General features: G+C 38.9%; 1 protein-coding gene across 3 annotated transcripts in view; it reads right to left on the bottom strand.

Moving 5' to 3' along the window:
- LOC132378466 (arf-GAP with coiled-coil, ANK repeat and PH domain-containing protein 2-like) overlaps positions 1-14,891 on the bottom strand; it is a 124,399-nt gene that overhangs the window by 87,782 nt on the left and 21,726 nt on the right. For all 3 annotated transcript variants that reach the window (XM_059945402.1, XM_059945409.1, XM_059945417.1), the window contains exons 2-3: positions 3,483-3,540; positions 327-446 (exon numbers count right to left, since the gene is read on the bottom strand). In XM_059945402.1, coding sequence (XP_059801385.1) covers positions 327-446; positions 3,483-3,540 — 178 coding nt within the window. The remainder of the gene's footprint in view (positions 1-326; positions 447-3,482; positions 3,541-14,891) is intronic.

Raw genomic sequence — 14,891 nt, 5'->3', positions numbered from 1 at the left:
CACAGAAAATGTCCTTTCTGGTGAATTAAGCTTTGATAATAATCCAAGCAAGTTTCTAACATTAAACTGCAAAGTTAAATGAATACACTTCTTATCAATAAACACCCATGTACGCAAACCGCATCTGCTTACACTGATGCGCTCTGGTCACATTTCCTTTTGCTGGTTTTATTCTTCCATTAACTCTCAGACCACAGATTATCAAACACAATAATATACTGAAAACTCAGCAAGAAGCAATTTATACTTAAATTTACAATACATTTCAAAAAGTACTCAGTTACTGTTTTGAAATCTTTTTGACTTGCTTAAAGCAGCGTTCTTACTTCAATTACTTCATCCTTGGTGGAATGCTGGGCAAGCTCACGAATTCCATTTACAAACTGTTTGTTAGCATTGCAGAAGTTCTTTCCAGCATCTATCATTCCAATGCATAGTTTCACAACCTAGAGGGGAAAGGATATACCAAATGTTCACATACTCACTGCCTTTTATAAGGAGACAAAATAAGAATTATTGTGGAAAAGATGTTAAAGTCAATAGTTTTTTGCAATATGTTTAACATTTGAGTTTTCTGTGCCAATATTAATAATTAATAGTATTGCAATCACAATAAGATTCAGAAAATTCAACTACATTATATCAATAAAAAAACAGGTGACTATTTTGGAAAGATAATGGAATGAAACTGCAAAGGCTGTGGGACATGGGGATAATTGGAAGTGAGCACCTGCTTTCAACACTCTGCAACTTGGTAATGGTATGTTATTGTTGTGTGTACCAAGATAGAGAAAAATTTGTCTTGCATACTGTTCATAGAGATCAAACATGCATTGAGATTGTATAATGGGTCGAATAAAGGTAGAACAAACAATAACAATGCAGAATAAAGCATAAAATTTACCAAAAAGTGCATTGCATGCAAAGTGCAAGAACATAAGATAAATAGAGAAATCAAGAGTCTATCTTAGCGTACAAGAGGTCTATTCAAGGTCTCATAACAATGGGATTGAGCCTGGTGGTATGTGCTTTCAAGCTTTTGTATCTTTTGCCCAATGGAAGGGGAGAGAAAAGAGAATGCCTGGATGAGTGCAGACTTTGGTTATACTGACTGCTTTAGGGAGAGAATGAGAAGTATAGACAGAGTCTATCGAGGGGAGGCTAATTGGTTCCCATAACGTACTAAGCTGCGTCTGCAACTCTCTGTGGTTTCTTGTGATGACAGGCAGAGCAGCTGGCAAACCATGTATGGTATGATATATATATCTAAATAGAATGTTTCCTATGATGCATCAATAAAAAAAATGGTATGAGTCAGTGGGAACAATGCCAAATTTCTTCAGTCTTCAAAGGAAGTAGAAGCAGTTGTGAGCTTTCCTGGCTATGACATTAGTGTTTGGACTAGGACAGATTATTGATGATGTTCATACCCAAGAACCTGCCCTCAACCCACTGAATGTCAACACAGTTGATGTAGACAGGAGCATGTGCACGGCCCACCTTTCTGTGACCTGTCAGATGGGGGTGGGAAATGGAAAAGATCGAGGGGGAGAACAGGAATGGATGGAATGCATGAGCAGGGTAGAGGATGAGAGCACAGAGTTATTGAATGTGAAATTTTTTGAATTGAGATTGATAAATGTTGTTAGCAATGGAGATTAAATGGTTTCTGAAACAAAGACAATTAACTATGAGCCATGATCAAACTGATCAATCCTCTGCTCAAATGGTCTTCTTCAATGCCATTTTTCCCAAATTATTCAACTTTTTTTTTGAAGACCTAAAACATCAACAAGTAGGATGTTGTATTCCTTTTGAAACAAATTTTCTAATCATCAGTTGGTTGCAAAATTGGATGGCAAGGAATTATTGAAAAATAAATTTCAGTGAGACAAGCATTGAAAGCATCAGAAGATGGAACTAAAGCAAAGCAAGAAGGTGATAGCTCAATTAAATTAAGGATCCAAGCACAGGAAAGTGACCATATATAGAAATCTGAAGATCTCTCTTGGCTCTCTTCGTATCCAAAAAATTTCTGTTAGATTTGAATATGCTCAGTGTTTGAAATTCTACACCCTCTGTTGATTAGATTTCCAAAAGATTTTCCTCCATCTGTAAAGAACTTTTTTTTCCATTTCAGTCCTCAAGAGCCTCTGCTTTCTCACATTCACTGCCCAAAGGAAGTAGTTTCTTCTCATCCATCATGCAAATTCCTTTCAAACAAGGTCCTCTCTCCTTCATCTAAACTCAAATGAACATTTCACCTCCTAAGCCACTATCCAAGTGAATAAACACTACATTCCCTACAAGCATACTGTTTCTTAGGTCTAAATTACACAATATAATCCACGTGTGGCTTCAGAAAAGCCATGTAATAGCGCACTAAACAGGTTCTCTTTAACCAGATTCATTGCAATAAAGTTCTGCTCTCCCACAAGTGCCACTTCCTCACTGCTTTGAAACAGAAAATAGGAAATCAAAACAATGGAGAACATGATCTTCTGGAACTAATGAAATTTTTTAATTTTTGGAAATCAAAGTTCAAAGTACATTTATTATCAATGTATGTATACTATACACAACCTTGAGAATTGTCTCCTTACATGCAGCCACAAAGCAAAGAAACTCAATAGAAACTAATGAAAAAAAGACTGTCAAACACCCAATGTGCAAGAAGTAAAGAAGATAAACATAACTTAATCTATTTTTCCTTTTCACTAGAAAATTTAAAGAGCTGTTCAAAATCACAGAATCTTAAAACAAATAGCACCATATAATGTCTTTGCTGAATATCTGCCAAAACAATCTAAGAATCAATCACGGTTGCCAACTGTACATTTGTACCTTCTTTTGTTGCAGAAGGGAGATAAATAAAATCTCCATTTCAACAGCTACCTATGGCAAATCATTCCATTTACCACAAGGTGAGATGAGCAGATTCTGCACAAATGGTTATTCAAATTCATGACCTTTCAATATGGACTATCAAAAATGGTCTCTTACTGCAGGGTGTAACTTCTGAAAATTTGAAGTGTTCTTTGAGACAACCTTTATAAAGCTATCAAAATGTCTTTCTATTTCTTCATTGATCAAGGAGTTAAATTCCAGCTACTTTTGGCATAATTAGTACAGTGTGAAGAATATTACAAAGCAAATTAAAGGCCAGTATTTGTTTAATTGCATTACAAATTCAAAAAAAAGTCTCTGGCTGAAGTATATTTGAACTATAGCAATTACAGCACCTGAAAAGTTTCTGAATTTGTATGCTTGTTAACATTAGTTTACTTTTTTCTAAATAATTGAAAGACTCATTTGGAACTTTGAGACAACTACACTTTTAGTACTTTTGTATTTTTCCCCTGCAAGGCATCTGCAAGCAACTTTGTTCAATCCTATCCAGTAATTCAAACATTTAAATTACTCGTCAGCCATCAAGGTGAGAAATGATCTATCAGAAATAAATGAAGTATAATGATACTCACTTTTTCAAGTTTTGACTCCAATTCAGTAAAATCTCCTTCAGCTTCTTCTATTGCAGCCCTATTGAGGATTTAAAAAATACAATTAACCTGCTGTAGTCCTTCCAATTCCCTTCTCAACAATTTTAATTACTAATCATCCTTTCAATTGTTGGTCTAACAGCAGTGCTAAACAGTGTGCTGGTATCAAACTACAAACTTCTGTAAATACAAGTCTAATCCCACAGATAACATTACTACAAGGTCATATAATTATTCAGATCATTACGTTAGTTATAAAGGGTGCAAAATAAAACATGCTCAGACAACATCAGTTGGTTAAACAGCAATAAATGTAAAAGGAACATAAAAATTATGATGTATTTGGACAAAGAACAAAATTAAGCTGCTCATTGTTATTAATCTAGAAAACAAACTTGGTAAAATCCTCTACCATAGAAGTCTTGCTTCTTATCAAGAACAAGAGAAAAATGTTAACTCAACATATATTAACAATTGTGAGTCAATTTGTATCCTTAGTTCAGCACTATAATAATCCAGTTGTCATACTGCTGTACGAGGTAAGAGTTGTGCATTGGCTTCATTCAGTTGTTTGGTACCAATCCTGTACAAAACTGTATTCATTTTGAGTTTTTAATACTCCCCTCCCCTCATTTCCCTCCAGCTGGCTTCTGTCCAATTTCATTTACATTCTGCTGATTACAGGTTTATTAAAAGGGAGCAATTTACTTTGCAATATTAGATTGAGCTTTGTAAAGTTACTAAGTGTTTGAAAGTGAGTTCATCTCAAAAACTTTCTAAATTGGCAGGAGTCCAGCTTTAAATATTAAAGGTTCAGCCCCTTTGCACTTAACATCCAGGACACTCCACAACTCTCGGTCTTCTCAACAGCTTTCAATAACCTGGCCCTGATTGCCTCATTTGCACCATGGGTGTCTAGTCCTTACATACTCCTGTTTCCCCATTCAGAAGGCCTTCTTTCTCAACAAAATACCCGCCCAGTTCCTGTCCACCACCATCCTCCTCCATCTGGCAGAACTGGTTCTCACACTTAACAATTCTTCTTTCAGCTCCTCCCACTTCTTCCTAAACTCAAGGTGTAGCCATGGGCACCTGCACAGGCCCCAGCTTTGCCTGCCTTTACACTGGCTATGTAGGAACAGTCTGTGTTCCCAGCCTTCACTGTACTGCTCCCCAACTCTTTCTGCATGACACTGACGACTTCATGCACCCATGCTGAGCTCATCAACTTTGCCTCCAAATTCCACCTTGCCCTTAAATTCACTTGGTTCATGACTGACATCTCTTCCTTCTTTCTTGATCTCTCTGTGCCCTCTCTGGAAACAAATTGACTACCAATCTTTTATAATCATTCTAACTCCCAGAGTTATCCTCACTGTAGTTCATCCCACACTGTCTCCTGTAAAAATGTAATTCCCTTTTCTCAGTTCCTTTGTCTCCATATCAGTTCCCAGGATGAGACCCTCCTTTTCAGAACATCAGAGATGTCCTTCTCCTTCAAACGATGGGTCTCCCTTCCTCCACCATTGGTGCTGCTCTCTCCTGCATTTCCCACATATCTGCCCTTACCCAATCTTCCCTCTGCCTTTACAGGGAAAGAGGTCCTCTTGTCCTCAGCTACTACCCCATGAGCCTCCTCATCCAGCACATCATTCTCCACAACTTCTGCCATATTCAATGGGCTCTTGCCACCAAACACAACTTTACCTCCCTCCAATCTCCACAGGGATTGCTTCCTCTGTGATTCTCTTGTCCGTTCATCGCTCGCCACCAATCTCTCTCTTGACACATCCCTGCAGTGGAAGATGTGCTACACCTGCCCATTCATCACCTACCTCACCTCCATTAAGCACCCCAAACAGTCCTTCCAAGGCAGCACTTCACCTGTGAATCTGTTGGGGTTGTCTGCTGTATCCAGTGCTCTCAATTCACCCTCCTGTACATTGGTGAGAATCGATGTAGACTGGGGGACTGCTTTGTTGAGCACCTCTGCTCCATTCACAAACAACGGGATTTCCTGGTGGCCACCCAAACACGTCGATCCATATCCTCCACAAAACCACGATCAGGTTTGAGGAGCAATATCTCATATTCCCCTTGGGCATGAACATCAATTTCTCCAAGCTCCAGTGATTTTTCCTCCTCCTGTTCTCATCACCTGCCCATCACCTCCGCTAGTGTCCTCCTCCTTCCCTTTCTCCATCTACTTTCTTCTCCTACAAGATTCATTCTTCTCTAGCCTTTACAGTTTCCACACATCACCTTCCAGCTTCGTACTTCATTCCCCCCTTCCCCACCCACCGGCTTCACCTATCACCTTCCAGCTTCCCTCCTCCTTATTCTAACATCATCCCCCTTCCTTCCCAATCCTGATGAAGAGTCTTGGCTTGAAATGGTGACTGTTTATTCATTCCATTGATGCTGCTCAAACTGCTGACTTCCTCCAGTATTTTGTATTTGTTACTCACAAATACCAAACAAGCAGCTTTCAGTATATATAAAGCTATTTGCTAATTGTGCTGATATAAACTAGACTTTAACTTGAACTAAAAAGAAAATTATTCAAATATTAGCCACAAATAATTTCTATTATCTCCTTTGAGGCCTACTAATGAGTATTTGAAATGAAAACTTCCATTCAATATTAAATCTCACTATGTATTTAAAGAGTAATACCACATACGTTCGACACTTAAATTTCACAATGTTTTGCAATATGACAATCATGTAAAGCATGGAAAAAAATCAGCTTATTCAAGCAAAAAATAATTCAAATATTCGGTATTTATTATTGCATAGATAATAAAGTTATTGCCAATTTATAACAAAAACTTATGAGGAGGAATAGATAAGACAATCTGAAAACCATTACTAATTTCATCAATCTGCAAGACTGGGAGAAAGAATTTAGGCTGGAATTGACCAGATTACTTAATAAGCCTGCAATGACTTGATGGCAAAAACAGTCTTTTTCATAATTCCACAATTCATAATCTTCTAAACAGATTAACAGAAAACTGACTAAACATAACAAAATTTGGATCACCTTGATTACTCATATTATGCTTTTAAGAAAAAATGAAACTTTACATTAATGAAATGCTAAAATTGTTACCATTTTCATGCACAACAAAACTAAGTTTTTTGAGGAAAAAATGGACACAGATGTATTTTTAAGAACATAGTTATCCATGTATATCAGTGCAGCAATTGAGAGACAAATGGACATAAGGTTCAAATAAAAAGTTTACCACATAGAAAACAGGAAATACCATTCTAGCAGTCTTACATTGTCTTTCAGTAATACAAGCCCAATTTAAAAACCTCCACAACCTCGGCTCCAAATTCAACTGTAACATCGACCATCCCTGCAACTTAATAGGTTTCTAAGTTCATTTTTAATTCCAATCTCCCCAAGTGAGATCAGGAGCAGCCTATTCAGCCTTCTAGACTGTTCAGGCATTCATGGAATCACTGCTGATCCAACATGTATCAAGTCCACTTTCCAGCATTTCCCCCTTAACCTTTGATTGTCACACTATAAAGAGAATCCCAGCTTTGAATATCCCCAAGAACTCTATCCCAACTGCTCTCTGAAAGGTATCCCAATGATTCACAACCCTCAGGAGAGAAATTCTTCTCGATTTTAAATAGGAACTCATTATACTCATCATTCCCACAGTAAAGACGTGAAGTACAGTTGGCAGCAATGGCTTTAACAATCAAAGCTGTAAAAGCACCAGAATTCCCTCCTTCTGCCTGTTTTTCTCTTTCAAACCCATCTCTAACTAAACCTGTAGTTATCTGCTGTTTTATTCCATCACATCCTCTGATGTCATGGTGTTCTGAAATCCTCCTGTATGCCAAGAATCTTTATCTAATATAAAAGATGCTGGTGAGGAGAAAGGCAAGGAGATTATGTGCACCAGCTGCCCTCATCAGATGCAGTGATGACTGCTGTCTTGGGAATTACTGCTCAAGAAGCATGGCAAGTTGCTAGAATGGATTCCATCACACTCAAGATGGATCATGTGGTTTCTGAAATGCTGATGAAGCAATACAGTATGGAGTCAATGTTCTGGAATTAAGGACGCTCTGTCCCATTCTAGACTGATAGTGTTGGAGAGACATTACTGGGTTAAGAAAAGGGGAACCATCAGCCACACAAAACACACTTCAGCATCAAAAGCAAGTATGTACCAGGACCAGTTCAATTTCTGGTCAACAAGGAGGGATCTGGTGATGGCAGTTGTCATGGGGAGAAGGCTCACTCTCTCTTTGGAACTGATTATCAAGTTACAGAAGTGCATGGTAAATGTTATTTGCTATTTATAAAATGAAGCCTGAACACTGTCCAAGACTTAACATTTTGCTATCTTTTCCTCCAGTATGGTGCAGTAGTGTACTAGGCAGCTGGTGCTTTGAGACCAAGGTTCAGTTCCTGCCACTGTCTGTAGGGAGTTTGTATGTCTCCCTGTGAATGCATGCGTTTCCTCTGGGTGCTCTGGTTTCCTCACAAAGACATACAGATTAAGATTGGTAAATTGTAAGCATGCTATTCTGGCACCAGAAACACAGTAACACCTGCGGGCTGCCCCCTGCACATGTTTGGACTGTGCTGGTCGTCGACAAACTATGCATTTCATTGTATATTTCGATATACAATAAAGCTAAATCTTTTAAAATCTTTAATCTCTTCTCATGCTGCTTATTTATTCCTCTTAGGAATATAATGTAGTCAACTTCACTATCTAAGGAATTGCAGCTGAACTGAACATCATGCAAACATATCAGTAAACAGTTCCATTTCCCATCTCATTAAAGGACAAAAACATCAGACAAATAAAGGTGGGGGATATGTATATACCTCATGTAATTACATCATGAGACAGAGATGACTGACCACCAATCTCGCTGCTGTGCTCTCAAAATAATTCCGGTCATTGTTGGGGGGAGGGGGGAATCATTTATCTTGGAGATTTTGGCCATCCTGACTACGAGATTGTTACATGATCTTGGTAATATAGCATTTCAGTGTACAAGCCAGGGTTTTAATGTCTAGAATGCAATGGTCCTGTTAAAACCCAAATTAAGAATCAATGATCAATTACGGTAATAAAGGAACATGTTTCATTATGAGTTATATTACACTTAAAAATATTTAATGGCAGCTACTTCTGTTGCTTTGTTAATAATAAGGAACAAAAGGATATGACAGCAATTGGCTAGATTGGAATCATTCTAGATTATGAGAAATCTGTCAATTTTTTTTATTATTGCTTCCAGTATCAGAATTATTTGGCTAGACTTCTTAGCTACTATTCATTTGCTTCTCAAATGAATCTTGATATCACGTGGAGCGAGTCAAGTTAGCTGAACTTGAGGCATTAGGCAGAACAGTCAGCACCTAGAGGTGAATAAACCGTCAACATTTGAGTGACTTGAGAAAAAAAATAATTGTCTACCCAACATTTCTAGCAGAGGCTGATTTTAAAGCAAATCTGTTTTACTCACTTCGTTCACTCCACGATCACGGAATGATGATCATTGAGCCAACTCCTGCAAAACTTGCTTGACTGCACTGCACCTTTCCCGCAGCACAACAAAGACTTGCATGGTCCAGTAGTTTGCTTAGTTCTGGAGGTAGCTATTTCCACTATTTACCCAGCATTCAGATGTTTGGCATACAAGATGTATTTGTTGCTTTGGTATATCATCTCAGCCTCAGCAGCCACATAGAAAGACACAACAGAACTACACAAATCTAAATGTCGTCACCCAATGGCAGGACTTTCATATGAAGAAAGACTGGATCGACTAGGCTTATACTCACTGGAATTTAGAAGATTGAGGGGGAATCTTATTCAAACATATAAAATTCTAAAGGGATTGGACAGGCTAGATGCAGGAAGATTGTTTCCAATGTTGGGGAAGTCCAGAACAAGGGGTCACAGTTTAAGGATAAAGGGGAAGCCTTTTAGGACCGAGATGAGGAAAAACTTCTTCACAGAGAGTGATGAATCTGTGGAATTCTCTGCCACAGGAAACAGTTGAGGCCGGTTCACTGGCTATATTTAAGAGGAAGTTAGATACGGCCCTTGTGGCTAAAGGGATCGGAGGTATGGAGAGAAAGCAGGTACAGGGTTCTGAGTTGGATGGTCAGCCATGATCATACTGAATGGCGGTGCAGGCTCAAAGGGCCGAATAGCCTACTCCTGCACCTATTTTCTATGTTTCTATGATACAATGGGCAACCAGTCATATCATATTGTGGTGACCCACTTTCTGCGCAGGTGAACCGGCTCACAAAAAGCCAGCGCACCGGGGTGGGGGAGAAGACTTTAGTAATGCACCTCTGATGTCATTTCCGCCCGGAGAGGGCGGGCGCTAGGGATTAAATGCCAGCGCCGCGAAGTTTGAATAAACTAGTCTCGAAACGACTTACCGACTGCGTGTTGTCTCTAGCTGTGTATGTAGTACATCGGTACAATTATCAATTTTTTAAAATATAAAGTTCATTGTTTTGTTTGTAGTAAACTTTAAAGCAGGCTTGGTTACCCAAGCATTTAGAGATGAGAATTAATTTATTTACATGTAAATAAATCTTGTTCTGCAATATACACAAAACTGAGAATTATCACGCTATTAAGTCTTTATTGGTTGCAATATCCAAGTCGCTGAAGAGACACTCAGTAAATGTGCACTATTTTGGCCCATGCAAAACTGAAGAGACTGGTATTTCCTACTTTTTCATCAATTGTAACAGGAATAATAATCAGTTAATACCAAACCACAAAGAACTTCTGCACAATAGAATGACTGAGATAAGTACAAATTGATGGTGACATCAGGCTGTGGCTAACAACTTAACAGTATCCTCAAAAACAAAGAACACATTTGTCAGAGCTAGAATAAAATAGCAGTATTGATGATCTTAGAAAAATGGGTCATATGCAATAGAATGTCATGCACTGGATAGAACAGATTAAATACATTTCTATTTTTAAAAATGTGATAATGTCACATATAAAAGGAGCTCTCAAGATCTTTTAACTTTGTCTACTTCACTTTACCTCTTAAACTTTCATTTTTGTTTGGCTATTTACCACAATTTTCTTCCATTTGGGTTGCACATGCCAAAAAATTTCCAACAAACATTAGAGCTTGTATCTATTTCAGCTGTGAATTCAATTAATTATGCTTGCATGTTTGGCTGGGGTAGCCTTCTGATCCTATCTCATCAGGCAAGCTTATTAAGTTCAAAGCACATAAGACAACCCTGATACAGACAAGTGTACAAACTCAAAGCCGATCATAAATTTAATCTTATTTTCTTCCAAATGACTGAAACATAAATGACCTAGAGTAAAATGGGATAACAAAACAAATTTGGATACTGCAAAACAAGATTTCTGGCATAAACATCATGAAATAAATTATAATTAGGGCATGTGAAATCAGACTGTTTAACCATGTAGTAACATCACTATAAAATCTGTTTAGCATTTTTAAAAAAAAAACAAAAAAAAGTATTCAGAGTCAATGTCAGTGTTTATCAAGAGTGACTATCAACTTTTCATGCAATTTCCATGAATTTTGCTATTGGTATATTTCAATACTAATGGTATAATGACATAACTATTTATGAATATGAAAACACAATAGCAAAGAACTTAAAAGTTATCAGGATCACTATCTTCAAATAGAGATGCAAGAGATTGCAGATGTTGTATTCTGGAGGAGCTGTACCTGTGGAAGCAAAAGGACGATCAAGGTCAAAACTCTACATCAGTTTCTCCAAAAGTCTGTGCCTAGCACATATTCTTCAGTTGCAAGAGGACCATCTTTAGACAAGGTTGAAAATCAATGATTCCACTGGAACATTCAAAGATTAGGTTGTTATCCTCTACTAACTATGATATCAATGATACTGTTCCTGAACCAAAACAGATATCCTTGTATTTATGGATCAATGATGGTGCAGAATGATCATGACATTTTGCAGGCACTATACCTCAAAAGTAAATAATTAAATAAAGAGCTCTATGTGATATGATATGGAGTGAACAGCACCTGAACACACTGCCAAGGATGGTGATAAAGGCAAATATGATAGGGGCATTCAAGATAGACACATAAATCTGAAGGGAAATGGAAAGATATGGACATTGTGTAGGAAGAAGGGATTAGTTCAGTTGGGCATTTGATTACTCATTTATTTCATTAGTTTGGCACAACAGTGCAGGCCTGTTCTTGTGCTGTATTGTTCTGTTGAATGACACAACACAAGTGAAAATACTAGCATTCAAAAACACAATGCCAACAAAAGCAGTGACTACACCCTACTTTAGTAAAACCGGAGTGCACAAAAATAACACCTCACACAAACTGAGCTGAAAAATGTGAGAAAAATATCAACCTCCACTTGAAAAGTGTAAATTAATATGGTTTCTGAGGTCCACAATGTAGCACTGGTCAAAGACAACAGCTATATCCAATCAAAATGCATAAAATGCTGGAGGAACTCAGCAGGCCAGGCAGCATCTACAGAAAAGAGTTTAGTCGACATTCGGGCCAAGACCCTTCATCAGGACAGGAAGAAAAAGATGAGAAGTCAGAGTTACATCCAACACTGCTTTTTTTGTTGGACTATCACAAAAGTCCAAACATAGTAACACCACTCAGATACAGAAAAATATGAATTGTTTAATAATTCAAAACTTTGTCCTGCCTTCCCATTATAACTATATTATGCTGCTAAGAGTTGAGAACAAACTTGAATTGGGAGAGCGAGGAGCTGTTCACTTGTGGGAACAATGGGTCTTAACTTTTGTGAACAAAGCAAAGAAAGGCAGTTTTCTACACTGCAAGTAAGATTTTGCATTCTGGACCCTTGATTGTGGTTGCATCACAACCTAGTTTCATGAATACTATTCTGGTCAGTAAGTGGTTTCACAGGAGTGAGAGTGAGACACAATTTTGGATTCCTACTAGAACTGGAGGTTGAGAATGCAGATCAGTGTCACTAAACTCAACAAATACCAAACATAATGCTGATCCCCTGTATGATCCCATTAATTTAGACTGAATACATTTACATTTTGTTTGCTTCTCACCTTTTCATCAAATGAGCATACTACAAAACTAGCAAAATACACAATGAAACATCTGAAAGTACTGGATACTGCAAAGGCTATGAGCCCAGACAAAATCTCAATAGTCCTAAAGACTTGTGCTCCAGAACTTGTAGCACCACTAGCCAAACTGTTCCAGTACAGTTACAACACCAGCATCTACTCAGCAATGTGGTAAATTGCCTAAATATGTCCTGAACACAAGCAGGACAAGTCCAACCCAGGCAGTTACCACCCAATCAGCCTAGTAACAGATGGGGTCACCGACAGTGCTATCACGCAGACCTCCTCAGCAATAACCTGTTCATGGATGCCCAGTTTAGGTTCCATCAAGGCCGCTCAGCTCCTGACCTCATCACCTCCTTGGTCCAAACATAGACCAAAGAACTAAATACCAGAGGTGTGGCGAGAGTGATAACCCTCAACATCAAGCAGCATTTAATCGAGTATGGCATGAAGGTACCCTAGCTAAAATGTAGTCAATGGGAATTAAGGGGGGGGGGGGGGGGAAACACTCCAATGCTTGGAATCAACTCCTCTGTGCCTACTTCCAAGCACCTTAAAACTATGCTGTCTCATGTTAGCCATTTCAGCCCTGGGGAAAAGCCATTGACTATCCACACGATCAATGCCTCCCAACATCTTGTACACCTCTATCAGGTCACCTCTCATCCCCCATCGCTCCAAGGAAAAGAGGCCGAGTTCATTCAACCTGTTCTCATAAGGCATGCTCCCCAATCCAAGCAACAACCTTGTAAATCTCCTCTGCACCCTATGGTTTCCACATCCTTCCTCTGGTGAGGCGACCAAGATTGAGATCAGTACTCCAAGTAGGGTCTGACCAGGGTCCTATATAGCTGAAACATTACCTCTCGGCTCTTAAACTTAATCCCACAGTTGAAGGCCAATGCCATATGCCTTCTTAACCACAGAGCTTTCAATGTCCCCAAGATCTCTCTAATCCTCCACTCTGCCAAGAGTCTTACCATTAATACTATATTCTGCCATCATATTTCACCTACCAAAATGAACCACCACACACTTACCTGGGTTGACCTCCATCTGCCACTTCTCAACCCAGTTTTCCATCCTATCAATGTCCCGTTGTAACCTCTGACAGCCCTCCACACTATCCACAGCACCCCCAACCTTTGTGTCATCAGCAAATTTACTAACCCATTCCTCCACTTCCTCATCCAGGTCATTTATAAAAATGACAGAGTAGGTCCTAGAACAGACCCCTGAGGCACACCACTGGTCACTGGTCTCCATGCAGAACATGACCCACCTGCAACCACTTTTTGCCTTCTGTGGGCAAAACAATTTTGGATCCACAAAGCAATGTCCCCTTGTATCCCATGCCTCCTTACTTTCTCAATAAACCTTGCATGGGGTACCTTATCAAATGCCTTGCTAAAATCTATATACACTACATCTGTGGCTCTACCTTCATCAATGTGTTTATTCACATCCTCAAAAAATTCAATCAGGCTCGTAAGGCACGACCTGCCTTTAACAAAGCCATGCTGACTATTCTTAATCATATTACACCTCTCCAAATGTTCATAAATCCTGCCTCTCAGGATCTTCTCCATCAACTTAACAACCACTGAAGTAAGACTCACGGGTCTATAATTTCCTGGGCTATCCCTACTCCCCTTTCTTGAATGAAGGAACAACATTCACATTCCTCCAATCCTCGGGAACCTCTCCCGTCCTCATTGATGATGCAAAGACAATCACCAGAGGCTCAGCAATCTCCTCACTCACTTCCCACAGTAGCCTGCGGTACCATCCTGTCAGGTCCCAGTGATTTATCCAACTTGATGCTTTCCAAAAGCTCCAGCACATCCCTACGAGCACCAAGATCCTTTTCCATAGTGAATATTCATTAAGTACCTCCATTATTTCCTCTAGTTCCATACACACTTTTCCACTGTCACACTTGATAGGTCCTATTCTCTCACGTCTTATCCTCTTGCTCTTCACATACTTGCAGAATGCGTTGGGGTTTTCTTTAATCCTATCCGCCAATACCTTCTCATGGCCCCTTCTGGATCTCCTAATTTCCTTCTTAAACTTCTTCCTGCCAGCCTTATAATCTTCTAGATTCCTATCATTACCTAGTTTTTTTGAACCTCTCGTAAGCTCTTCTTTCCTTCTTGACTAGATCTACAACAGCCTTTGTACACCACGGATCTTGTACCTTACTATCCTTTCCATGTCTCATTGGAACGTATCTACTCAGAACCCCATG

This window comes from Hypanus sabinus, chromosome 2, assembly GCF_030144855.1.
Source record: "Hypanus sabinus isolate sHypSab1 chromosome 2, sHypSab1.hap1, whole genome shotgun sequence".
NCBI lineage: Eukaryota > Metazoa > Chordata > Chondrichthyes > Myliobatiformes > Dasyatidae > Hypanus > Hypanus sabinus.
This window is presented reverse-complemented; position numbering and strand designations above follow the sequence as displayed.